This window comes from Hypanus sabinus, chromosome 3, assembly GCF_030144855.1.
Source record: "Hypanus sabinus isolate sHypSab1 chromosome 3, sHypSab1.hap1, whole genome shotgun sequence".
Lineage (NCBI taxonomy): Eukaryota > Metazoa > Chordata > Chondrichthyes > Myliobatiformes > Dasyatidae > Hypanus > Hypanus sabinus.
In genome coordinates this window covers 59,628,739-59,655,284 of record NC_082708.1, presented here as the reverse complement: position 1 = coordinate 59,655,284, position 26,546 = coordinate 59,628,739, and the positions used below count along the sequence as shown (strand labels likewise).

The window sequence follows — 26,546 nt, the reverse complement described above, 5'->3', positions numbered from 1 at the left end:
ACGCGCGCTCGGCCAGGACGTTTCTTCACCCGCCCTCCTGTCCTCCCCAGCAGCCAATCAGGTCGCCGCCCGATATCTCAATGACCAATCACTAGCGGGCAGACAGAAAAAAAAAGCCGCATCCTCCACACCTGCTTCGCGCAGGATAACGCTCCGGCAACGACTATTTGGAGCTGGGAGCGTTAATTGTAAATCAAAAGCAAAATATAATCCTTGAAAACTGAAATAAAGACAGAAAATGCTGGAAACGATCGGCTGGAAAGTGGGACAGAGGCACATGTTCACGACCAGAGCGGATGACTGCTCTTTCGGAACACCCGAGTTCCATCCATCCTCTGAGTTTAAACAAACATAGAACAATACAGTACAGTAACTGATACTTTAATTTTCCATCCCTCCAAACTACCTGTCCAAGGCTTCGTGCACTGTTTAAACGGTTTAAGCGAGGCCCATCACCTACCTCAAAGACTATTAGCCAAGTCTTTATGCATATTTAAGGCAGAGGTTGATAGATTCTTGATAGGTCAGGGCATGAAAGGACACTGGGAGAAGGCACGGAGAGGGAAATTGGATCAGCCATGATGAAATGGCAGGACAGTCTTGATTGGCCAAATGGCCTAAGTCTGCTCCTGTAACTTTTTGTCTTATGAAGTAGCATTTACGTCCACTGTATTGAAGTGCTTTGAGAGGGTGGTCATGAACGTTGTGTCTGTACACAATTACATATTAATTAAGTAAAAGCACAAATGTGAGAAATGGCTTTAACTGGTGTATTCTCATTGCTGATATGTGTGTGTGTGTGTGTGTGTGAGAGAGAGAGAGAGAGAGAGAGAGAGAGAGAGAGAGAGAGAGAGAGAGGGAGAGAGAGTTCTGTCAAACAATAATGTTCTGGTCACACCTCTGGACCTGTGGAGTGGCATCAGATTTGGTAGGTTCCTTGTCTAAGACAATGTTCTTGGTTTACAGTGTCACTTTGCTGTCAGTGACAGTTCTTGTAGCTATCCTATGGGGTGTCCGTTTGTCTTCTGGGTAATAATGTGCTAGGACTTCCGGTCCATGAAGCTCCTTGCTCTTTCACTTGGCATCTGGCTGAAATGCTTATTCCGCATTTCATTTCCATAGATCTGGTTTCAGGAGGTCTATATGAGATCTCAGTTTCCTATTCATGAACAGAATTGCAGGTGTTTGATTTGTCGTTGCATGAACAGAGTTCCGAGACACAGAAAGGAAGTTGTCCACCTTGTGCTGTAGAAAATGTCATCCTTATCCATTGCTTTAATGAACTTCTTGAAGGTTTTGATAAACCTTTCAGCCATTTCCATTCATTGATGGGTGGTGAGGAGCTGACATGAAATGTCTGATGCCATTTTTCTGCAGCACAAGGGCCTAGGCTAAGGGTCTCTCAGTTGGTCTGTGCATAGTTGTGTTCTGCACTCCTCAGTGATCTTGAAGAAAACACAAATGGGCATTCAGATCCATCTTTCATTATCTGTAACAAAACAGCTCCAGTGCCATATGGGGATGCATCACATGCCAGTCTGTTGGATTGGTGAGCAGTTTATTGCAATTTATTGGTCTTTTTGTTTCCTTGAATGTTCTTTCACATCTTTCTGACCATTTTCATTTTGCTCCTGTCTGTAACAGTGCATTCAATGGATGCAGCGTTGTAGCAATGTTTGGGAGAAACCAGTGATAGCAGTTTACAAGGCCCAAGTATAAACTGAGTTGTGACACATTTTCCGGTTTGGACTGCTTCAGTCTTCTCTTGTGACTTACATAAGCCATGCTTGTTAACGACATGTTTACAATATGAGATTTAATTCTTGAAAAACTCACAATCTCTCTTTGCGTGCAAACCATACTCACTCAGCCTGGTAAGCACTTTGCAAAGATTCTGGAGGTCCTCTCCATCATTTTTGCCAGTCACAATGATGTCATCAAGGTGACATTGTGTTCCCAGGATATCTTGGCCAAATTGCTGGAGCTGATGCGATGTCAAAGTTAAGACGATTGTACTAGAACAGTCCTTTGTGAGTGCTGATTGTGAAGAACTTCCTGCTCAACTCCTCAATCTCCATTTGCAGATAGGCTTGTGACAAGTCAATCTTTGAAAACCTCTCCCTATCTGCCAAAGATGCAAAAATGTCTTCTAATCTTGACAGGGGATACTGCACAGTACACAGCACCAGGTTGATGCTCACTTTGAAATCCCCACATATACAAACGGCTCCAGTCTTTCCTTTCTTGATCAGCGAGACAATAGGCATGACCCGGTCACTCCACTCAACTTCGGAGAGAGTGCCACCAGATGCCTCTGAGTTCTGAAGTTCAGCATCCATTTTAGGATGTAATGCATAAGGCACTGGGCACACTTTATGGATTCTTGGAGTTGCTGCTTCATTCAGTTCAATTCTGGCCTCCAGGCCTTTGAATTTACCAATGCCTTTCTCAGATACCTTCTCATTAGCATTAAGCAGCTGAGCCAGTCTCTGGTTGCAACAATCATTTGGGATACCATTGCCTGTTGATGTCACACTGAGAGCTTTGATTGAGTGCCAGTCTAGCTGAACTTTTCTCAACCATTCACATCTCAAAAGTGCTGTCCCTCCACTTTTCAATCCATAAAACTTACTGCTCTGTTTGGCCTCCATACATCACCTTCACTTTCAGTTTGCCTTTGGGAGATACTTTTTCACCTGCGCAAGTCTTTAGCATCACTAATGTCTTCTCTAATGGTATCTTAGAAAGCAGTCTGTTGTAGTCAGCCTCTAGAATTATAGACAAAGCTGACCATGTATCCAGCTCCATTTTCAGTTTTACACCAGACACATCTATTGTGGTCTACACGTTTGTATATTACATAGTGATTTGCTTCAGTAATACTCGGCAGTTCTAGACATGACAGTTTACCTTTGTCAGACTCTAGGTTGTTGGATTTTGTTTTACATTCAGTAACTTTATGCACTTGCTTCGTTTTGGTTTTGAGACTTTTTACTCATTTGTTCTTTCCGACTGCCTTGCACACTCACTCCATGAGACCTTGGCTGTGATACTTTCTGCAGACTTTTTCTTTGAACCAACAGTCAATTGCATCTTGGAAGGACTTGCCACATGGATAACAGTGGCTTTTTGCACTGTTATGATCCCAGCCCCCTCCTTTGTGAGAATCGCAAGAGCACCCATCGAGGGGGGGGGGGGTGTCAGTAGACCCAGGAAGAGAGAGAGAGAGAGAGAGAGAGAGACTCGGGAAGTGGGAGAGAGAGAAATGTGCCGAATTGCACGTTCCACCCGGGATGCAAAATAAGGCAACAGTGACTATTGTCTCATGGAGACCACGTGAAAAGCCCTCGGGCAAAGTGGGCTGGTTGAGAGAGAGATTGCATCATCCCAACCTGATTGACACCTGCGACCCTGTGAGGAAGTATAAAGGAGGGTCTAAGGGGGACAGCCCCTTCAGACGCACCAAGAAGACACGAGAGTGATCTTGCAGTTAGCGGGAAGCCATTTTGAAGAAACCACGTGCGTTAGATTCCGGGATTGGAATTTGTGGCTGGAATCACAGAAAACCGCTTTTAACTAACATCGGGGAGAGGGAACCAATGCTCCCCCGATTCCACGGAAGCTTCATAAAGACCCGGCAAGTTTTTCCTCTTCTCCCCAATCTCTCTCTCTCTGTCGCCCCACGTGAAACCCAGCAATTCCCAAAAGGCTGAAGCCTGCAGACTTCTGAGTGACTTTTATATTTCCAACGGACAATATATTAATCCCTAGACAACAGTAGAGCTCACTTCTTAATGATGATTAGTACTATACCCGCGCTTCAGATTGAGTATTGACGACGTGAATTATCTGAATGTTTGTATTAACCTTACTTTTGTGCCCCTTTATAAATAAAAAAGTTTGAAAATAGTGACATCAGACTTCAACAGAGCTCTCTATCTTTGCTGGTAAGTTATCCAGTTACGGGATACGTAACAGCACCATTCAGGGTCATTCTGTGCATTTCACATTCTAACCTCCATTTCTGTAGTTCCGCTGATCATTTGCTGCACTCTCTAATGATACTGCAATGGTCAATGCCCATTCTAAGGTTGGGTCTCTTTCTGCCAGCAGCCTCATTTGAGAGCTTTGACTATGCATGCCACAAACAAGCCTGCCCCTTAATGCACCAGAAAGTACATCTCTAAAGTCACAGTACTGGGGAAGTTTGTGCAGTTCTGCAATGGATTCAGAAAGGCTTTCATCTTTTGACTGGTTCCTTTTGTAAAATCTAAATCTCTCAGCTACTTCCAGCAGTTTAGGGGTCAAGTGATTTTGTAAAATTGTAACTGTTTTGTCGAACATCTTGCTTGCTGGCTTTGCAGGGGTTATTAAGTTGCAAAAGAGACCATACGTTCTTGTGCCCAGTAAGCTAAGAAATGCTTTCTTTTGCTCCACTTTGTTCATGTTACAACACAGTTCAACCCTCTAGATATACAACTCCCATCCTTCATTATCGTCAACTTTCTCAACTGAAGTCACTTTTTCACTCATCAGTTAATAACTCATCGGGATGATTGATAAGTTTGTGGCCTAAGGGAGAAGGAGATGTTAATGACTCAAACTTTCTGCATAATCACACAAAGATTTGACCTGCATGAGCATGTAACGAGAGCTGTATAACTCATCTCCTTCTACCTTAGGCTATGAACTTATCAGTCACCCATCTGTGGAGACTTTCTGGATGTCCAAGATCCGTATGCTCCATGACTGCTGGACTAAGTGTGTAAATGTAGCAGGGGACTATGTTGAAAAATAAATGTGCTAGGTTTTCTAAAATTGACTCCTTTTACCTTAGGCCACAAACTTATCAATCACCCCTCATAGTATATGGTGACATATTGGTACATTGATAATAAATTTACTTTGACTTTGGCTTGACCCATTTGGACTCTTTGCAGTCTACCAAATTCACTTGTGATTCCAACATTTTAAGGTAACTTGCTTTCTCCATTTGTATGTCATCCATCTGCAATACTAAGTTCAAAAGCAAGAGAAAATCTGCAGCTGTTGGAAATCAAAGCAACGGATACAACATGCTGGAGGAACTCAAGAGGCCAGGCAGTGTCTATGGAAAAGAGTTAACAGTTGTTATTTCGGGCCAAGACCCTTCACATAAAAGGCCTCGGCCCCAGATATTCACTGTGGAATCTTTTCCATAGATACTGCCTGGCCTGCTGAGTTCCTCCAGCATTTTGTGTGTGTTGCTGTAATAATAAGTTTTTTGTCTCTCCCATTATCATCTTGGCACAGAAAAAGCTACAAAAAGTAGTGGATACAGAGCAGTCCAACATAGAGTCATACAGCACAGATTAGATGGGATGGCCCTTCTTCCCATCTAATTTGTGCCAAACCATTAATTTGCATAATCCTATTGTTTTGTACCCAGATCATAGGCCTCCATACCCTTCCCATCCATGTACCTATCTAAATTTCTCTTAAATGATGAAATCGACCCTACATCCCCCACTTGTGCCAACAGCTTGTTCCACACTGAATGAAGAAGCTCCCCCTCATAGTCCCCTTAAACATTTCACCTTTCACCCTTAATCCATGATCTCTAGTTGTAGTCTCAACTGCTTGCATTTACCCTATCTATATTCCTCATATTTTTGTATGGCTCTATCAAATCTCTCCTCAGCCTTTTATGTTCTAGGGAATAAGGGCCTAACCTATTCAATCTTTTGTTATAACTCAGGTTCTCAAGTCCTGGCAACATACTTAAAAGTTTTCTCTGCACTCTTTTAAGCTAATTTATTTCTTTCCTGCAAGTAGGTGACCAAAACTGCACACAATACTCCAAATTAGGCCTCACCAATGTCTTATACAACTTCAACATAACATCCCAACACCTGTGCTCAACACATTGATATATGAAGGTCAATGTGACAGAAGCTTCCCACGTGACCCGATCTACCTGAGATGCCACTTCCAAGGAATTATGGATCTGTTTTCCCAGATCCCTCTGTTCTACCGCACTCCTCAGCACCCTACTATTCACTGTGCAAGACCTACTCTGGTTGGCCCTACCAAATTGCAACATCTCACACTTGTCTGCAATAAATTTCCATCTACCATTTTTAAGACCATTTTTCCAGCTGGTCCAGATCCCACTTCAAGCTTCAATAGTCTTCTTTGCTGTCCAATATACCCCCAGTTTTGGTGTCATCTGCAAATTTGCTGATCCAGTTTACCACATCCTCATCCAGATCATTGATATAGATGGCAAACAACAACAGACCCAGCACCGATCCCTGTGGCACTCCACTAGTCACAGACCTCCAGTCAAAGAAGCAACCATCTACTATCTCTCTCTGGCTTCTTCTGCGAGGCAAATGTCTAATCTAATTTAATCCCTCATCTTGAATGCCAAGCAGCTGAACCTTCTGACCAACATCTCATATCAAAGGCCTTGCTAAAATCCATGTAGACAACATCCACTGTCTTGCCTTTATCAACTTTCCTGGTAAATTCTGTGAAAAATCTATAAGATTGGTTAGCCACAACCTACTGTACCATGCATGAAGTCATGTTTACTGTCCCTAATTAGCCCCTGTCTGTCTAAATACTTATATATCTGGTCCACTTAAAACACTTTCCAATATTGATATCAGGCTCACTGGCCTATAATTTCCTGGCTTATTCTTAGAGCTTTTTCTTAAACAATGGAACATTTTTCTCTTATATTCCCTCTGGGTAGCCTCCAACCTGATGACATGAACATCAATTTCTTGAATCTTCCGTAATGCCCCCCCTTCATCATTCTGCATCCCCTTTTCCCTCCTTCTCCTTGCCTGCCCATCGTCTCTCTCTCTGTTAGTCCTCCCCCTTTTCTTTCTTCCTTGGCCTTTTGTCCTCTCCTATTAGATTCACCCTTCTCCAGCTCTGTATCTCTTTCACCAATCAAATTCCCAACTCTTTACCACCCCTAACCACCCCCCCAAGTTTCACCTATCACTTTGTGTTTCTCCCTCCCCTCCCTCCACCTTCTGACTCTGACACCTCTTTTTTTTTCTCTAGTCCTGCTGAGGGGTTTTGGCCCAAGACGTTGACTGTACTCTTTTCCACAGATGCTGCCTGGCCTGCTGAGTTCCTCCTGCATTTTGTGCGTGTTTCTTGGATTTCCAGTATCTGCAGATTTTCTCTTGTTTGGAACTACATAAGCTATCATCCAATCCTCGAGTGCCTCATCTGTAGCTAAATACAGTTATCTCTGCTAGGGCCACTGCAATTTCTGCACTAACCTCCCACAGGGTCCAAGGGATCACACTGTCAGGCCCTGGGAATTTATCCACTGTAATTTGCCACAAAAGAGCAAACAATTCCTTCTTTGTAATCTGTGTAGGGTCCATGGCCTTTCTGCTGCTTTGACTCAAATCTATAGACTCTGTGTCCATCTCCTGATTATATACATATGTTGAAAATCCATTTAAGATCTCCCACATCTCTTTCGGCTCTGTGCATAGGTTATCACTTTGATCTTTCAGAGGGCCAAACTTGTCCCTTGCAATCCTTTTGCTCTTAATATATTTGTAGAAGTCCTCTTGGATTCTTTTTCACCTTGTCTACTAGAACAACCTCCAGTCTTCTTTTAGCCCTTCTGATTCCCTTCTTAAGTGTTCTCTTGCATTTTTATACACCTCAAGTACCTCATTTGTTCCTGCCTGCCTATGTCTGCTATGCACCTCCTTTTTTTTCTTAACCAGGGGTTCAATATCTCTCAAAAGCCAAGGCTCCTTAAACCTGTTATCCTTGCTTTTTATTGTGTAATCTCAAAAATTCACTCTGAAGGCCTCCCACTTACTAAGTACATCTTTGTCAGAAAACCACTTGTCCCAATCCAAGCAACACACACAAAATGCTGGAGGAACTCAGCAGGCCAGGCAGCATCTATGGGAAAGAGTAAACAGTCGGCATTTCACGGTGAGACCCCTTCAACTGTCCTGATGAGGAGCCTCACCCTGAAAAACCGACAATTTCTCCTACCCACGTCACTGGTACCAACGTGGACCATGGCAACTGGCTGCTGACCATCCCCCTTAAGAATGCTGTGCACTCAATCCGAGATGTCCCTCATTCTAACAGTTGGGAGGCAAAAAACTAGCTGGGAATCTTGTTCTTGTTCACGGAATCTTGTTCTTGTTCACAGAATCTCCTTTCTGTTCCCCTAACCAACAAATCCTCGATCACTACCTCTCCCCCATTCTCTTCTGAGCCAGGGAGCCAGACTCAGAAGGGAAGGATTGTAAATGAACAAATACCAGAACCTAACTGCTGTGGCTTTCCCCTGCTAGGGCAATCTCCTACCCGCCCCCTCCACAAACAGTATCCAAAGAGATACACCTGTTGTTGAGGGGAACAGCCACAGAAGCTACCTATACCCTTTCCCCCTCCCAGTTATCCATGTCCTGCATCTTGGGCATAACTACATCCCTGTATGTCCTGTCTATCAACCAATCAGCCTCCCAAATGATCCGGAGTTCATCCAGTTCCAGCTCCAACTCCTTGACATGGTGCTGCAGCTGGATGCACTTCCTGCAGGTGTAGTCATCAGAGACACTGAAGGTCTCCCTGTCTTCCCACATCTCACAAGAGGAGCATTCCAGATTCCTGTTTGGGAACCCCACAGCTCTGAATGTTCAATAAAAAAGAAATTTAAAAATCTCCACATGGTCCACACCTCTCCTAACCCTCGATGAGCCAAAGCCTCAACTCCCCACTCTAACACTGGTGCCCACACAGTGGACATTCTGCTAAAACTTCCTTTTATCGGTCCTTCTCAAGTATCTAACTTTGTGCAATTCAGTGTCTCCTCGGGAACTTCTGCACACAATATATATGAGGCAAAGCCCTCCCCACTAATGAGTAAGTTTACATGGTGTGTTGCCCCAAGATAGGAACAGAATGGAGGGTTATGGGCTGAGTGCGGGCCACTGGGACTAGGTGAGTGTAAGCGTCGGCATGGACTAGAAGGGCCGAGATGGCCTGTTTCCGTGCTGTAATTGTTGTATGGTTAAAGCAGAATCCATTATCAAAGACCCCTACAATCTAGGCATTGCCTTCTTTTCATTACTACTATTGGGCAGCAGGTACAGAACCCTTAGGTCCCACACCACCTTGGTATTACCCTAACAACCATCAGGCTCCTGAACCAGCATGGATAACTTCATTCTCCACTACGTTGAACTGATTCTATGACTCAAGTGCTTTAAAACTCATGTTTTCAATATTTTCTTTATTTGAACAACTGGTTGTTTGTCAGTCCTTGTTTATGTATAGATTTATGTAACATTCTATTATATTTCTTTTTCTGTAAATGCCTGCAAAAAGTTCAAAGTTCACAATAAATTTATTATCAAAATGCATATGTCATCATATACAACCCTGAGATTAATTTTATTATGAGCATACTCAATAAATCCATTAAATAATAACCGTAACAGAAGTTATCCCCTTTAGTTCAAGGGCCTGATGGCTGAGGGGTAATAACTCTTCCTGTACCTGGTGGTGTGAGTCCTGAGGTTCCTGCACTTTCTTCCTGATGACAGCAGTGAGAAGAGAGCATGTCCTGGGTGGTGGGGGTCCCAGATGATGCCTGTTGCTCTTCTATGACAGTGTTTCACTTAGATGTGCTCAATAGTGGAGAGGTCTAGCCATGGAGTGGTTCATATCCACCAGGTTTTCGTAGGATTTTTCATTCAAGGGCATTAGTGTTTCCATATTAGTCTGTGATGCAGCCAGTCAACATACTCTTCACTACATGTCCACAGCAGTTGTCAAAGTTTTAGGTGTCATGCCAAATCTATGTAAACTCCTAAGGAAGTAGAGGCGTTGGTGTGCTTTCTTTGTAATTGTACTTACGTGCTTGGTCCTCCGAAAAAATAACAATGAGGAATTTCAAGTTGCTGATCCTCTCTACCTCCGATCCTCTATGAGGACTGGCACACGGACCTCTGGTTTCCTTCTTTTGAAATCAATAAGCAGCTCCTTGGTCTTGTTGACTTTGAGTAAGAGATTGTTGTTATGGCACCACTCAGCCAGATTTTCAATCTCCCTCCTATATGTTGTTTTATCACCACCTTCGATTTTGCCTGTGACGGTGGTATCATCAGCAAATTTGAATATGGAATTGGAGCAGCGCTTAGCCACACAGTCATTAGTGTAAAATGAGTAGAACAGGGGGCTAAGTACCCAGCCTTGTGGTGCACCTGAGCTGGTGGAGATTGGGGAAATGTTGTTGCCAATCTGAACTGACTAGGGGCTACAAGTGAGGAATTCCAGAATCCAATTGCAAAAGGAGGTATTTAGGCCAAGGTCTTGGAGCTTATTGATTAGTTTTGAGGGGATGATGGCATTGAATGCTGAGCTGTAGTTGATAAAGAACATCCTGATGTATGCATCTTTGCTGTTTCAGGATTGAGAAAAGAACCAATGAGATGGCATTTGCTGTGGACGTGTTGCTCCAGCAGACAAATTGGAGCATATCCAAGTTGCTTCTTAGGCAGGAGATGATGTGTTTCATCACCAACTTCTCAAAACACTTCATCACTGTGGATGCAAGTGCTACTGGATGATAGTCACTGGGGCAGGTAGCCATCTTCTTCTTAATTGAAGTATAATTGAAGCCTGCTTGAAGCAGGGAGGTAAAGACTGCCAAAGTGAGAGGCAAAAGATCTCGGTGAACACCCCAGCACAGGTCTTTAGTATTTGGCCAGGTACCCCTTCTGGGCCAGATGCTTTTTGTGGCTTCATACTCCTGAGGGTGCTCACAAGTTTGCCTCAGATACTGAAATCACAGGATCATCAGGGGCTGTTGGAGTTCATGAAGGTTCCTCTTTCCTTTGACGGTCAACGTGAGCATAGGAGGCATTGAGTCCTTCTGGAGGCAAAGCCCTGCTATCGCCTATGTTGAATGATTTAAATTAATGAGGTATTAGTATTCAAGCCCTGCCACACCTCAAGGTGAAATGAATCTCAAGGTATCATGTGGATACTTTGATAGTAAATTTACTTTGAACTTTGAACCCTAAGCATTTGTTTCACTCAACACCAACCATCAAATGCACTACAGTGACTAAACAAAGTCTTCTTCAACAATCCATTCCAAACCTATAATCTTCATGGCCTGGAACCCAAGGACACCAACAGCATCAAAATACCAATGAGCTAGAAGTTTCTTTCCATGTCATAAATCTTCCAAAGATATAACTGTCTACTTCTGCATTTGTCACTTGTCTATACAACTGACAATCCATATTTTCCTTCAGTCTTAAAGTTTCCTCATAGTTATATTGAAGTCTCATTCACGTCTCCAATTGAGCTCCATGTAACTCAACTTGTAACTTAACTACTGGTTACAAAAAACATGTTAACCATTTCCTTTTCTTCCTAACACTGAGCTAATGTTGTATCCAGTTTCTCACAGTTAATTGGATCCGTTGGCTTTTAAATAACTAGCAATTCCAATTTCATGTCCAACTCTTAAACACTGTAATGGATTTAAATATTAAACATAAATTATCATGATTTCATTTTGATCAATTTTGATGAAAGAATAATATAGCTCAGAATTATTTCATTGATCTGAAATATTAACTCAGCTTTTCTCTTTTAATACTGCTTTTTCTCTTTTAGACATTTTGTTTGGGGGGGGGGGTGACTTAAGTATTGCTTCATGAATCCAGCAAAACAAGCCTGTTGAGTTTCATGAACCCAGCATAGAAAACGAAAGAACTGCATTAGGTTCAATGCTGATTACAGCCATCCACATGGTAATGCGCATGTGTGCTGCTTTGCAATCTGGGAGTTGTGGTTCGTTATTGGATCAGGCTTAGGGAAAGTCACGTAAAAACACTGACATAAAACTACAAAGTCCGGACGTCGATGCGCTACCAGCTTCCACCACGGACTCGTCACGAAGTTGGGTTGAAGCAAGGTGAGTGGCGTGCACTGTGCGGAATGCAGGATTGTGTGGCTCGCAGGTGCGCTCGTCTTCGCAGTGTTTGGCGATGTTGTGCTCGCGGGAGCGCTGATTCAGGACAAGGTTGCAGTAAAAAGTGCATTTTCGAATAGTGTCGTAATCTTCTGCATTAAGTGCGTTTCAATCGGAAAGGTTTTTTTTACATAACATATCCGCTGTCAGCGAAAATTATGCTTTCACGATTAAAGTAGTGGAGACGAAAACAGATTCAGAGCGCACTGGGAGGTCACGACTGTTGATTGTTTAGAAAGTATATGCTGCGTTAAAGTTGAGTTTTGACATGTATTTGTTTACCTAGTTTAATATTTAGCCGCTGAAATGCAGAAATGACATTGGCCAGCAGAATAAACTTTGGAAATAAGATTTCTGCTTTGTGTTAACCTGATACTTTATGGAATGTCTACTGGAAGAATTTGATAGTCGTTTGAAGTTAGAGTACCGCTTATCAATCAAAGCCTCCTTTAAGAAGAACATAAATGAATGTACTAAATATATTAACAGTTGTCACAGAAGCTGAGTTTTTTTTTTGTTTTAACCTTGTTGCAACAGATGTATAGCCTCGAGGCCACATTTTGACTCTTATTGAATATTGACAACTGTTTGTTTTTTTTCTCTTATTAAGATGGAATGGTACCACTTGTAATTTATTGAACATGAGAAATGGTTAATTTTTTTTTTAAAAATGAAGAGGTCTGTGAGAGAAAGGTTGTATTTCATGAAGTGACTTTAGATACATAGAATTGAACTGCGAAATACAGTTGATTTTAGGTTTATCGTGAACCTTTTTTTTGAAGCATGTAGCCTTATTTTTCTTTGCTTGTACTTCCCAGATATAATCCCAGAAAAATATAAATAATAAATCATAATCCTTTGTTGTAAAGAGATGTAAATTTAGTCAAGAAGAGAATTCAGGAAGCACGTGTAAGATTTAAAAAGCTGAAACCAGAGAGGGCCTTGAAGGGACACGAAGGAAAAACAATAGAAATTAAACAGGGAATCGGGAATTCTAAAAGGGACCATGAAATGTATATGGCAAGTTGGATTAAATAGAATCCCAAGCTATATTATAGATACATTGAAAACAGGAAGGTAACGAGAGAGAGTAAGTGGGCTAGTTACCAAATGTCAGTATTCCCCAAGAGGAAGAACATGGAGGAGAATGAGATCGGGGAGGGTTATATTGATATTCTAGGGCAGGTTGATCTCAAGGAGGAGGAAGAGTTATTGGGGGCTCCTGAAGAACATATGTGGCTTGTAAGTCCATGGGGGCTGATTAATTTATCCCAGATTATTGAGGCAATGAGGAGATTGCTGGGCCTTAACAAAGGTCTTTGTGACTTTAGTCACAAATGAAGTCTCAATCAACTGGGGAATAGCTAAATCTTCTTCCTTTATTTAAGAGCACTAGAGACAAACCAGGAAATTTATACTGGAGGGCTTTGCATCAATGGTTGGGGAATTATTGGAGAAGGTTCTTGGGGACAGAATCTACTCGCAGTTGCAGAAACATAGACTTTTTGGGGATAGTCAACATGGAGACACCATGTCTTACAAACTAGATTGAATTTTTTTGGGGAGGTGACGAAGATGAATGATGACCCAGGGTGGTGGATATTGTATGCATGGATTCAGTAAAGTTTCCAATGTGGTAAGGTGATCCAGGAGGTTAAGCCATGTGGGATTCATGGAAACTTGGTGGATTAGATTCAATGTTGGCTTCTTCATAGAAGACAAAGTGTCATGGCAGAGAGTACAATTCTGACTGGAGGGCTATGACATTGAGGGGTGTTTCGACTTTTGATATTTGTGAAGTATGTAAATTATCTGGACAAATATGTAGGTGGTCTATGTAGTGAGTTTGCAGATGACACAGAAATTCATAGAATTGTGGATAGTGAGGAAGCTTGCCAAACGATTTGGCACCAGTTGGAAATGTTGGCAGGAAAATGGCAGATGGAATTTAACATAGACATGTACAGTAATGCACTTTGGGAGATCAAATGTAACAGCATTGTAAATGGCAGGACTCCTAGAAGGGATGTTGGGGTGCAGTCCATATAGCTCCCTGAAAGTGGCAACAATAGTACATGGGTGGTATAGAAGGTGTATGGAATACTTGCTTGCACCAGTCAGGATATTGAATATAAAACTTGGTAAGCTGTGTTGCAGTTGAATAACATTTTGAAGCCACAATTAAAAAGTGTGTGGTTGCAACATTATACGAAAGCTGTGTAAACTTTGTGAGTGTGGAGAAGAGGTTTATTGAGATTTTGCTTGTATTAGAGAACATGGCCCTATGGTCCATGATGTTGTGCCAACTTTTTAACCTACTCCATGATCAATTTAACCTTCCCTGCCACATAGCCCATAATGCTTTTTTTACCTTCCATCCCTATGCCTAAGATTCTCCTGTGTCTCTAATGTATCAGCCTCTACTTGCTTCTTCCATGCTGCTAAGAATCCTGTCATTAACTTTGTTATGCCTGTAAGTTCAACCTTCCAAAGTGTATCACATCTCACTTCTCAGCTCAGCTCTAACATCCCGAGTGTCATTTATAACTCATAAAAACATTCTACACTATCCAAAATAGCACCCACCATTCTGTCATCTGCAAACTTAACTGACCCACCCTTCCACTTCCTCAAGCAAGTCATTTATAAAACTCAGAAAGGGCAGGGATTTCAGAACAGATTCCTACAGAATACTGTCAGTCGTGGACCACCGGACAGAATACACTCTATCTACTACTATCCTCTAGCATCTGTGGCCTAGCCAATTCCAAATCCATGCTGCCAACTTTCCAGGGATCCCACGCCTCATAAGCCTTCCATGGGAACCTTATTAAATGCCTTACTAAGATCGATATACACCAAATCCACCACTCTACTTTCATCAGTTTTATTACTTCTTGATGATTTACTGACGAGAATTGTCGGTACTTAGTGACAATTTCTTTTTTCACTATGCCCTAGTTAGCTGCTCACCCATTTAAAAAGTATTGTGAACTAGTCTGTTTTGACTTTGATCAAGTAGTGACCATGATTTGGAGAATGATTTTCCTTGTTTCATATTCAGCCTCATCTTTTCAATAATTCAAAATGAGACCCAGCCCTGCCACCTTATTGGCTTAAAGTAGAAGCTTTTGCATCTTTTGAAATTCTATTCCTCTTTCTTCTTTTTCTCTATTTAAATTCTGTACCAGTGGTCAAATCAATAATTAAAACTGACTATAATAATTTTGATTAACATCTCAGGTTGAGACGCTCCATGCAACCTTTACTTCGAAGAATGTTGCTCATTCTGCTGAGTTATTACAGTGGTTATTATTTTACTCTATTTTCCAGCATCTGCAATCACGTGTCTCTGTAGTAATTCCTCTGTGTGTAATCTGACCACAGAGTTCCTCTCTTATTTCCTTACCACAATCTGATAATATATAAAGATAACTTTAATTCCAACCACATTCAATCTAACATTTCCTTAGTTATGTCAACCTTTTCGGCAAAATGTATTCCCTCCTTTACCGATATTGAAACTTGCATTCCCTTTTTCCAAATGTCCTCCTTTAGTTAATCATTTCATAATATAAGAATGCTCTGCAAAATTAGAAGAGGTGTTCAACATTATCAGCCATGTAAGATGGTATCTGCAACAAAACCGATCTCTTATCCTTCCAGCTATGTTGGGAAAATAAATCATTCTATATGTTGTTGCCAATAAAATAAAGAAACAAAGCATTCACATAAAAGGAAAAAATGTATGGAGGCTAGAAACAGTACTTTATGTGTGGTGCGGAGTATGTTTGATCTTTGCATTAAGTACTGTTTCATAAAATCTTTTTCTCTTTTTGTCTCCTTCTGTGACACAGATTATAGGAAATTAAGATTACAGTATCAATTCAATATGTCTGAGCCTATAACATTAAATGTAGGAGGAAAATTGTATACCAGTTCTCTGGCAACTTTAACACGATATCCAGACTCGATGCTGGGTGTAATGTTCAGTGGGAAAATGCCCTCAACTAGTGATCAGCACGGTAATTACTTCATTGACAGAGATGGGAAAATATTTCGATATATTCTAAATTTTTTGCGCACATCAAACCTCGACCTCCCAGATGATTTTCAAGAAGTTAGGCTTTTGAAGAGAGAAGCTGACTTTTACCAGATCCAGCCTTTAATCGAGGCTTTACAGGAGAGAGAGTCTGAAATTGCCAAGGCGGAAAGGAATGCAATGCTCAACATTACTCTGGACCAGAGACTGCAGACTGTGTACTTCACTGTTAAACCAGCCCCACAAATGTACAACCTAACCTCATGTAGTACAGAGGTCTTTGATGCCAACATATTTTGCACATCAGCTGAATTCTTGAAGTATTTGAGCTCCAAGTTTTGTTACTTTGTTAACGGTAAACTTTTACCAATTGGCTATGAGATAAAGGATCCACACCATTTGACATTACAGTGGGTTGGACATGTGGCAGTGCTGCCTGAAGATGAATACACAAAGCAACATTTAAAAAGACTTTGGATTGTGCCTACAAATGAGCAAGTTAATAACTTTCAGTTGTTTGTGGAGGAAGTGCTAAAAACAGCAATGAGTGATGGATTCCATGTAGATTCACTACAGCCAGATTCCTCTGATTTCATGAATTACAAGGTACTTCGTCTAGTCCGATATAAATAGAAAACTTCTCCTAAAGTATTGATAATTGTACTTGTATTACTGTGTAACAGTAAAAGCCTTAAATTATTTTTGTCCTAAACTATATGGCACTTTAAGTTAAATTGCTGCATTTACTAAACCTGAGTAATAAGAGCTCACCAATGTAATCTATGTGATAGTTTATTTTGTGATGATATTGGCAAATTCCAACAATTTATTTTTACCCCAGCTTTTACAATTACTGAGGTATTGTATAAATAATTTTGAAATGAAATGTATAGCTTTGAAAAAATACTTCTAATGACACTGCAATTGTTTAACTTATAAAAGAACTATCACCCATCATTTTGGCCTATGTATCATGCTTCAGCCGAAGGGTTGCAAAAAAAAATCACAAGATTTTTTATAAAGAAGTTTTCACAATTTGTGATGAATAAATGAATATATTTCTTAACATCCATGATTCAGATATTGTATAGATATCAAAGAAAATAGAAACAGGATAACTTACCAGATATTTACTGATTGAACACTTGATTCTAGTGTCATGATATATTTTATAAAATTATTTTATAACTACAAAATATTATGTGATTAGACATTCCTGATAAGTTGTAGTAACTGCTACAAGAAATATGGTCTATGCAGATTTAGATGGATACTGGACTTGTAATAAGAACATAGAAGTAGCAGTTGAGATTTCCTGGAAATAAGGGATGAGATCCTGTTTGAGAAAATGCAATGAAACAAATTATTATTTCTGATCATAAGTTGGAAGTAACTTCCATTAACAATGGCAACAAACATTAGTACTGGCTTATGAAAAGGCAAAATATAATTTTCCTGGAAAAATAAGTAGAGACTGTTAAGTTTTTTTTATGCTAGAGGTTGAAAATAGCAGTTTTTAAAGTAATAGGCATGGTGCTTCAGCAAAGAAGATCATCAAGAATGTTGGTGAGGTGGCCTGAAAAATTGTAAATTAACTTGAGGAGTCCCAAAAGTATTCAAAGTTGCCTTTCAGTGAGTGGAGTTAAAAATGCGGAAGTGGTACTGCAGAGTAAGTGTGGAGCTAATTGGGATAAATGATGGCAAAAGCAGCTGTGCATTATTGAAGTTGTCATCCATTTGTTCTTTGAGATGGAAAGGTTTGTTGTAGAACGCAATTCTGAAATACGGGGAGGATTTGACTGTGGAAAGAAATTAATGTAATCAAGCCAGATTTAATGAAGAAAGGCTAAACTATATTGCAAAGCTAACAAGTTACAGAAGTAATATCTAAAACTACAAAGAGAACAGTTGACAGAGTGTTTTTTTCCAGGAGGTGAACAAGTCATTAAGCAACAGGGAAGAGATCATAAGCAGGCAAGGATGACAGAGATGTACAATAGGAACTGAAAGGACAGCAGTCAGACAAGAATGGGCGAATAGAGACTGTCAGTTAATCTAATAAATTCAGATAAAATTAGATTATTTTGTGAACTTTTGCATGAAGTGTGTATATTTGTATACTTGGAACTAAACCCATAAAGAACAGGTGTGTGTGTGTATAAATGTTGCTCATGTGGGAATTCTTTCAGCAAACTGAAAAAAATTAGGGCAATATAACAGATATAACTTTTAATGAGGACATCACTGTGGTGTCGATGGTAGAGCTACTGCCTCCTAGTTCCAGTGACATCTGGTGCTCTCTGTGTGAAGTTTGCACATTCCGCCTGTGATGGGGTGGGCTTCCCCAGGCTGCCCCTTGTGTATAGGTGAGCGGTAGAACTCTAGGGAAATTGATGAGAAGGAAAAAGGAACAATTTAGCATTAGTGATTCAGGGGAGTTTGCAGTCAGCGTGCACTCAGTGAATTGAAAGAATTGTTTCCAAGCTCTATGTATATATGATCCTAATATTTGGAAAAGATCAGATATTTTGTTCAATTATTATGAAAATGAAGTAGAAATTGGAATTAATGCTGTAATATAACATAAGTATATTATTTCATATTTGAGTGTTCCAAAAAAGTAAGATTATCAATTAAGAAATATTAAACAGTCTTAAGGTTGAAAACCAGTTCAACAAATCATGACATTTTTACATGTTATAATTGCTCAATTGAAAAGTACGTTTGTGAAAGACATGGGCAAATGTTCCTTATGATGAAGTTCTTATGGCAAACTAAAGAAGTAAAATAATACATCAGATGTAATTTACTTGAAGCATTCAGTGGTAGTCCAACTCATTTAATGGGCCTCATTAAAATTGAAGATACAGTTGATAGATTAAAATGTTACGTTTTTGTTATGAATTGCTCTATATAGACGGGCTGATCTTCATTGTTGTGCTTTGGAGTGGGCCTACCACTGGGCTGTCTGCTTTTTCTCCATTTGTGGAAGTGGCTAAGAGGTTTTCCTGCATGGAGAATTTGTTTCTTGTTTGGTGACAAATGCCGTTGCGTATTCTGTCCAATATCTACTGTATATCTAGCTCCAATAATATGGTTAAGGGACTTCTTGTTATGGGAATGCTGCTGAGAATTTGAAGTTCTGGTGAGTTGCTCCTAACTGTTGCAATACTTTTTGCTTCAAGTAGAATAACTTAAACATTGCTAAAGCATTGCCATTTTTGAATCAAATTTAACCAGTGCCTGAAAGATTGCGTGGCATTCGAGCATCTTACTATTTAAAAAAACAAATCTTTAAAAATTTTCAACAGTTGTTGAAACTATTCTGTAGTGCCGGGGTGGTGAACCTTTTCAAGATCGTGCTCAAATTGAGCACTGTTGTTTATTAATGTGTATTCATGAGTCCTGTTGTTTATTTATGTGTATTCAGTGTTTTACTATTAATAAAAGTATAACAGAGATAGATTGAAATAAATGAACCACTTTAGAAAACAAGTTAAAAAATTATTAATCTTTTAAAGACAATTGTGAAGTAACATTTCTAAGTACTGTAGTATTGTTACTGTAACTGTTTACTATCCAAGCACAAATGTCTACACCAGGTCTGTGAGAATTTCAAAACGTATCATCCAATATCACATGTTTTCACAACTGCTTAGCTGGTGCCAAGCTGGTGAGATGTTTCCTGTGAAAATGTTGCGCTACACTGGGGTTGTTAAAAAAAAGAGCATTCACTGCCTCATTTGGAAGTAAAGAAAAATTGTACGTATTTTTTATTATTGTGGACGGGGTTTAAAGAATCAAGAGGTGGCACTGTTTATTGCGTTTCAACAAAATTTTTGCACGTGCCCCCATGGGCATGAGTGCCATAGGTTCACCACCCCTGCTGGATCAATGCTTGTGTACGTACAAGATGTAAGTTAATGGCCACTTGGAAAATCATGAACATTTATTTTCTCCGCATATTTTAAATGATTTACCTTCATATTTGCGCATCTACATTGAGGTATGAACCAATCCTCTGTGGTTAAAGATGTTTTTAATAGCTAACGGTAATGACTCTAGTATCAAATTGACTCTTGAAAGTCAAAAGAATCCACAGTAAAATTATTTTCTTTCATGCTCTTCTTCCTCAATGAAAATTTTAAAATAAGTATAATGGTGTTTACTTGTTGCTATTACAAATGGAGACTTGAAAAATTAAACTATCTAACAAAGTCTTAGTTGAACAAGAAAAATACAGGCCAATTGAGAGCCTTCTGAAGACCTGCCATTTTTCTTTAACTATGATTTGTGGTCATTATTACCACTTTTGTTAAATTACTGCATGTTTGCAGATTAAATATGAATATGCATTTAATATTTTTGTATTGTACAAGCTGTGTAAAGCTGACCTGAGAATGTATATCAAATGAAAGTAATGCTTTTGGAACAGCATGTGATCAATTTCCAGCATTGTTGTAATCGACCTTATTAAAATTGCTCATTCTTTACCTTACTGCTTGTGCACGAAGTATGTGTGTATAGTAGCCAAACATTAACATGGAGCTGTAAGACAAAACTGTTATCAGATGTAAACTAAACTATTAAATGTTCGAAACAAAAACTGAAAAATTGTTATATTCAGTATCTTCAGTTTATTGTCATAAGAAATCACTTCTTTAGTGTGCCAAGTATTCAAGTGATAGTAACTTAATAATTACAAAATATTTAAATCTTTTCAACATAACTTTCAAACATAATGGTAATAAAATTATCAGAATAGTCGTTTCTTCTCATTATGAATTCTTTGTATGCTTGATATGGAAAATGTCGACTGTAGTTTCATGACAGTGTCTCAGGTCAAAATCACAGTAACCAATGGAAAATCGGCCCTGGAGACAAAACATGAAAATTATCTTTAAAATTATTTGTTAGCTTAAAATAAAATTAAATCTCACCATTTTTAGTACTTTTGATTTAAAGAGACAGTTGTGTGATAAATTGACCAAATTGTCTCAATCACCAATTTGGTGGCTGTCAGATTGCTGATGGTTATTTTTCCATTTTCTCCCCCTCTTCTTTGCTATTCTTTTCTCCATTTATCATTTATGCTCTCACTAATTTCTCCTTTATGCACTTGATGAGTCAGGTTGCTCAAATGATTCAGCTAAATACACCAAATAAAACTAGTTTAGGATGGTTGATGATTCTCCACTCAAGGTTTGCAGAAACAATTATTTTGGATTAAAAAATAATAATTAACATACCCTTGGGTAAAAGTTGGTTACACAAAATCAAATATAAGATATAATTTGTATACTGAGTATCCAGGAAAATAGCTGATATTCTGTATTGGGAAATCTTTGATTCACATATATCTCTAAATACTGGAAGATGTGTCTGCCAGAAGTCATGTCTTGGATGTACAGGGGATATTGTTTAATTTCACCTTTGTTGGATTGTATGTACTTTGCATTATTACTTCATATCTTTCATGAAAAAACTAAGTACTGCCTTTTCAACCTACTTTGAAATTTGTTACCACAGGCGGCTGTGGCCAGGTCATATTTAAGGCAGAGATTGATAGGTTCTTGATTGGACATGGCATCAAAGGTTATGGGGAATGAGACTGAGGAGGTGGGGCCACGATTGAATGGTGGAGCAGACTCGATGGGTCAAATGACCCAATTCTGCTCCCATGTCGTATGGAAATAAGATACAGGTTATTGGAAGACATGAGCGGCTGCAAATGATGGAATCTGGAGCAAAAAATGATAAATTGCTGGAAGAACTCAGCAGATCAGCAGCATCTGTGGAGACAAAGGAATGTTTCATGTTTTAGGTCAAGACAGAATGTAGAGGGAAGAAAGCCTATATATAGAATTGAGGAAGGGTGGAACAGATTAGTAGATGATAGATGGAACCAAATGTGGGGGGGGTGGGGTGGATGATGGGCTGTGTAACAACAAGAGGCTGCTAGGTGATGAGTGGAAACATAAAGAAAATGAAGAACATTTTAAGAAGGTGGAGCCAGATGAGGGAGAAAAGAGTAGAGATGGGGGCAGGTAGGCGATAACCAGAAACATAAGTAAAGGAAGACAATCTTAAAGAGAGGTAGCCAGGTGAGGGGGGGAAAGAGTAGAGGCTAGAGGTAGTAAGTGGAAGCAGATAAGGGAGGTATGAGCAGATGGCACCAGACTGAGTGGGCTGGGGTTTGGGGGGGGAAAGAGGATGAATGACAGGAAAAGTTGAACCAAGGAAGAAGAAACCCATAGAGGTTTGTGGATGATGAGCAGGTGGAGAGAGTGATTAATCTTGGTAATAAGGGTGGAGATGGTGGTGGTGGTGGGGATAAACTCTACTGTAGGTGGATTGGTGGCTGCATAAAGAGCACAGGGAATTTGTTAAATTAAATGTTCAAACTATTGGGCTGTCCCTCTACCTCAACCTTTCCTTTCCCCTTAAGCATCTGGTTCTGTTTATCCATCATCCCTCTATTATCTAGTTCCACCTATCACCTACCAGCCTCTGTTTCAACAATCCCCAATCCCTCTCTTGGCTCTCTCTCCCCATCACCCCCGGCCCTGAAATCTGATTTTATTTGTCACCTCCCACCCTTTGCCTTACCCCTCCTTTTTACTTCTATACACCGGCTCTCTTCCCTCTACACTCAGTCCTGATAGAGGGTCTTGACCCAAGTTATCAACCGCTCTTTTGCCTTCACAGATACAGTCAAACCTGCTGACTTCTAGCAGTTTATATTTTACTTATGTTGCCTATTAATTCTCCACTTAATATGTAAACAGAGCTTCACATTGGAATGGAATATTGTTATTGGCACCGAGTCAGTCAACCCATAAGGAAGTGACTTAATTTGCAATCAGATGGTAACTTCATTGGAACCAAATTTGTATCAACCACCAGCAAAATTAATGAGAAAAATGTTTCAAAATGAATTTGTTTAAATTAAGCCATGAAAGTAATAGGATGTAAGTAACTGATCTTAAGGTTAACTGGATTAAAAAAAGGCAGTTACTGTAAAATATATTTGTCACACTCAAATGCCAGTGAGATATGAGACATACTAAATATTTTTCAACAATAAAGATAATGGTGAAAGAGATTGTTTAATTTTTAAATGTTTGTTCTATGCCTAAAAAGCTTTGAAATACATGATAATTAATTTAGAAATAAAACATTTTATAAATAAAGTATGAAGTAGTTATATTCTTTCATGCTGCCAGAGATCCTCACCTTTCAGGTGTGCCTCTTGATAATTCTGATAGATTTATTTCTTATTTCCCTTTCTAAATGCTTCTGACCATTACCTGATCTGCCTCCTTTAATGTCTTGTTCATAACCAGCATCAAGGTACAACTGGAAAGCAAGGTTTCTCCCAGTTAATCATGAGATACAAGTCAACTAATCATATCACGAGGAATTAGAAAGAAGAACTTCACTATGCAGAGAAAGCAGAGTTGCTTTCCACGAAGTCTGCTTTCTTGCTGAAATAAAAGATATAATTTAACCCTACGGCATCACGGGGAAAATGGGATAGAAGAATAGAAGTTTGTTCAGTTCAACAGCGGACAATCTTGTGCACAAGCTGAACATGTTCTGTATTATCTGATATTTGTATATTAATTAGCTTATCTTTCCCTGCAGTGTCCATTCCATTTCTATTATGTGTTATCTGTTCAGGGTAAATCTGCCCCGGTATCATTGGTGCTTTGATCAGAATTCAAAACTCCAATGTGATTCATCAGACTGGATCATGCTTAACCCAACCTTTGAGTTGGTCTTCCCCATGCTAGCCCCATGATTTGAGGTAATGTGGTTACTAGTGCAGAGCAGACATGAGAATCTAAGGGTTGTGTTCCCAGTGCCCCCACTGATAGTTATTTGCTGGTATTCTACACTCCTGTTGGCTAACCATCAGCATGATCCTGCCAGTCTGTCTACATCATCCCCATTTCTGATAACCTCTCTGTTTGGACTCGTACCCCAGTCTCATTGTGAATAAAGTCTCATCCAAAACAATACTCTCTTGTAAATGTAGTTATCTCTTCTCAAATAATACAGTGTTAATACAGAACAGTAGCTCCTTGAATACATGCATGCAAAATGAAAATCTGGGACTGCAGGCCAAATAAGTTCTACAGTACGAGCTACAACTCCTTTTGATAAACCTGGTTTTGAAATCAGAGTTGACATTAAGTTCCATTTCTCAATCACTCAACCACTTTCTCAACCACTAGTTCTGCTAAAGGCAGTAAAAGAAAATCAGGCCGTCAGCAAAAAGTCAAATTTTGAAGGATGGTAAATTTCTGCAAAAATACCTGACCCAAAATATGTAGAAATATGAGCATTCAGTTTAGTCAGAAATTGTGTTCTTTTAATGGTCAGCCTTCCTTCAAGAAACAAACCTTTGTTTTTTTAAAGTAATCTAATCCTCTCCCGATCTTGATCATCCACCCATTGTTGAATCTGGCATGAATAAAAATGTTACAATTACACACTTCTTATTTTAAAAAAGGTAGTTTTCTGAAGAGTAATTTAAAATGTATACTTAATGTTCTTATCAAAATTATAGCACAAAGAACATTAAAACATCAATTATAAGAGATTTACTTTACATATGGAAAATAAAATAAGAAACCTATAGATATACCAATCACGTTCTAGAAGTTATTTTCTACAATTTATAATGTGGGGTATATTTACTTCTATTAGTCTACATTCATTTCACATTAAAGGTTGCTGAAGGGATTACGAACAATGGAAGCAGAATGTCGATAACATCTAATTATTACCTTGTACAGAAATCTACTTAATGTAGAAAAACATAGCTAAAGTCCATGTATTAATATAATTAAATGCTATTACATATTGAACAGATTACATCAATACTGCAAGTGTGGCCTGGTAGTGTAGCAGTTAGCATAACACTATTAAAATGCCAGCTGTATGATAGGGGTTCAATTCCCATCGCTGTCTGTAAGGAGTTTCCTCTGTGTGCTCCAATTTCTTCCCACATTCCAGAGACATACAAGTTAGGGTTAGTGAGTTTTGGGGATGCTATGTTGGTGCCAGATACTCAACGATTTACACTCAACCTTCAGCACATCTCAACTGCATTGGTCGTTGATGCAAACAACACATTTCACTACCTGTTTCAATGTACGTGTGACAAACAAAACTAATCCTTAACAAAGTAGTTTTAGTTTCCATAGCAAGCTTTTTCCAGAGGTCAGGTGAGACTAGAACTAGACACGAAAGGGGAACATGAGGGGGAACTTCACTCGGGGGTGTGCGTGTGGAATGATCTTCCAGCAGAAGTGATGGATGCAGGTTCAGTAGAGCGTTTAAGAGTCATTTGGATAAGTGCACGAGTGGAAGGGAAATGGATGCTACGGTCCAGGTGCAGGTCAATGGGACGAGGCAGAATTGACAGTTTGGCACGGACTGGAAGGGGCAAATGGTCTATTTTCCTGCTGTGGTGCTCCACGACTCTGTAGGATGACCTGAAGAACCTTGCCTGCACACATGCACCTTGGTCTTTCTACATTAGCGCAAACACTGAAAATGCATGTGCACAGAAAGAATAAAGTTAGCACTTCAGTTAGATACCATGGGCTAGAAAGTTTTGCTTGCAGGTAATCAATCTAAAATATTAACTCATTCTTATTCCCTGTTAGCTGCCTGCCCTGCTGTATGTTTTCGATACTGTCTTTCGCTTCCTATGTATTTTACTATTCACTGAAGTGACCTGATGAGTGGTCCACACCAGGATTAAAAGGAATGGACAGTGTCCCTATTTTCCTGCTGTAACTGAGAATTGAAAGTATTTGGAATACAATGGCGTTGGTATGGTAGATACTAATTTTTTTACGTCTTCAAGAGAGCAGCTATCTTTTCTGATTGAATTAAAGATTGAATCATAGCAGTAAAGTGCTTGTAATGCTCAAGACAGTCTAAAATAGTTCAATAATGCAGGAAGCCATTTGGATCATCAAATCTTCCTCACTTTTGAGCAAGCCACTTACTTTCACACTTCCTCTCTTGTATCAAACCCACAAATCTTTTTTCCTTGCTACCTAATTGTTTTAGGAAAGTCATTAATGAATCTAATTCCATTGCTTTTTAAATCGAGTTCAATCCATTTATGATTTTAAGGTTCATTGTCCTTGTCATTCCAAAAGCTTATTAAATGTGAATTCTTGTTTATAATGATGTAATGGCAGGATCAAATTTTAGTTCTTATTTGATAGCTCTAGATCAATGTTATTAGCTTCTTTGGAGGCACAAATATTAGAAAGGAATTGCCACTGTCTCAAAAAAAATTTGCACTACTTTTTTTAAACTGTTTTATATATACACACACACAAATAAATATAGACAAAAACAAACTGAGCTACATTAAATATTTCATTGTACTGCTGCTGTAAAGTTAACAAATTTCATGACATAAGCCGATGATATTAAACCTGA

General features: G+C 39.4%; 2 protein-coding genes across 13 annotated transcripts in view; one reads left to right on the top strand and one right to left on the bottom strand.

Moving 5' to 3' along the window:
* Positions 1-11,950: 11,950 nt before the first annotated feature.
* LOC132391382 (BTB/POZ domain-containing protein KCTD21-like) lies at positions 11,951-16,913 on the top strand. Of its 5 annotated transcripts, none has more exons than XM_059964483.1 (2): positions 11,951-11,974; positions 15,889-16,913. In XM_059964483.1, the coding sequence occupies exon 2, from the start codon at positions 15,924-15,926 to the stop codon at positions 16,704-16,706; it is 783 nt and encodes a 260-aa protein (XP_059820466.1). In that variant the 5' UTR covers positions 11,951-11,974; positions 15,889-15,923; the 3' UTR covers positions 16,707-16,913. The 5 variants fall into 5 exon arrangements, with proteins under 5 accessions (XP_059820466.1, XP_059820464.1, XP_059820467.1 ...); XM_059964481.1 differs by lacking the exon at positions 11,951-11,974 and adding an exon at positions 11,997-12,082; XM_059964484.1 differs by lacking the exon at positions 11,951-11,974 and adding an exon at positions 11,999-12,020.
* Positions 16,914-17,046: 133 nt separating this feature from the next.
* The window catches only part of mitd1 (MIT, microtubule interacting and transport, domain containing 1), a 22,311-nt gene continuing 12,811 nt past the window's right edge, over positions 17,047-26,546 (bottom strand). For 7 of the 8 annotated variants that reach the window (XM_059964480.1, XM_059964477.1, XM_059964473.1 and 4 more), the window contains 2 exons: positions 24,482-24,542; positions 17,047-20,947 (listed from right to left, as the gene is read on the bottom strand). In XM_059964480.1, coding sequence (XP_059820463.1) covers positions 20,852-20,947; positions 24,482-24,542 — 157 coding nt within the window. In that variant the 3' untranslated portion in view covers positions 17,047-20,851. The remainder of the gene's footprint in view (positions 20,948-24,481; positions 24,543-26,546) is intronic. The other variant, XR_009511191.1, reaches the window with a different exon arrangement.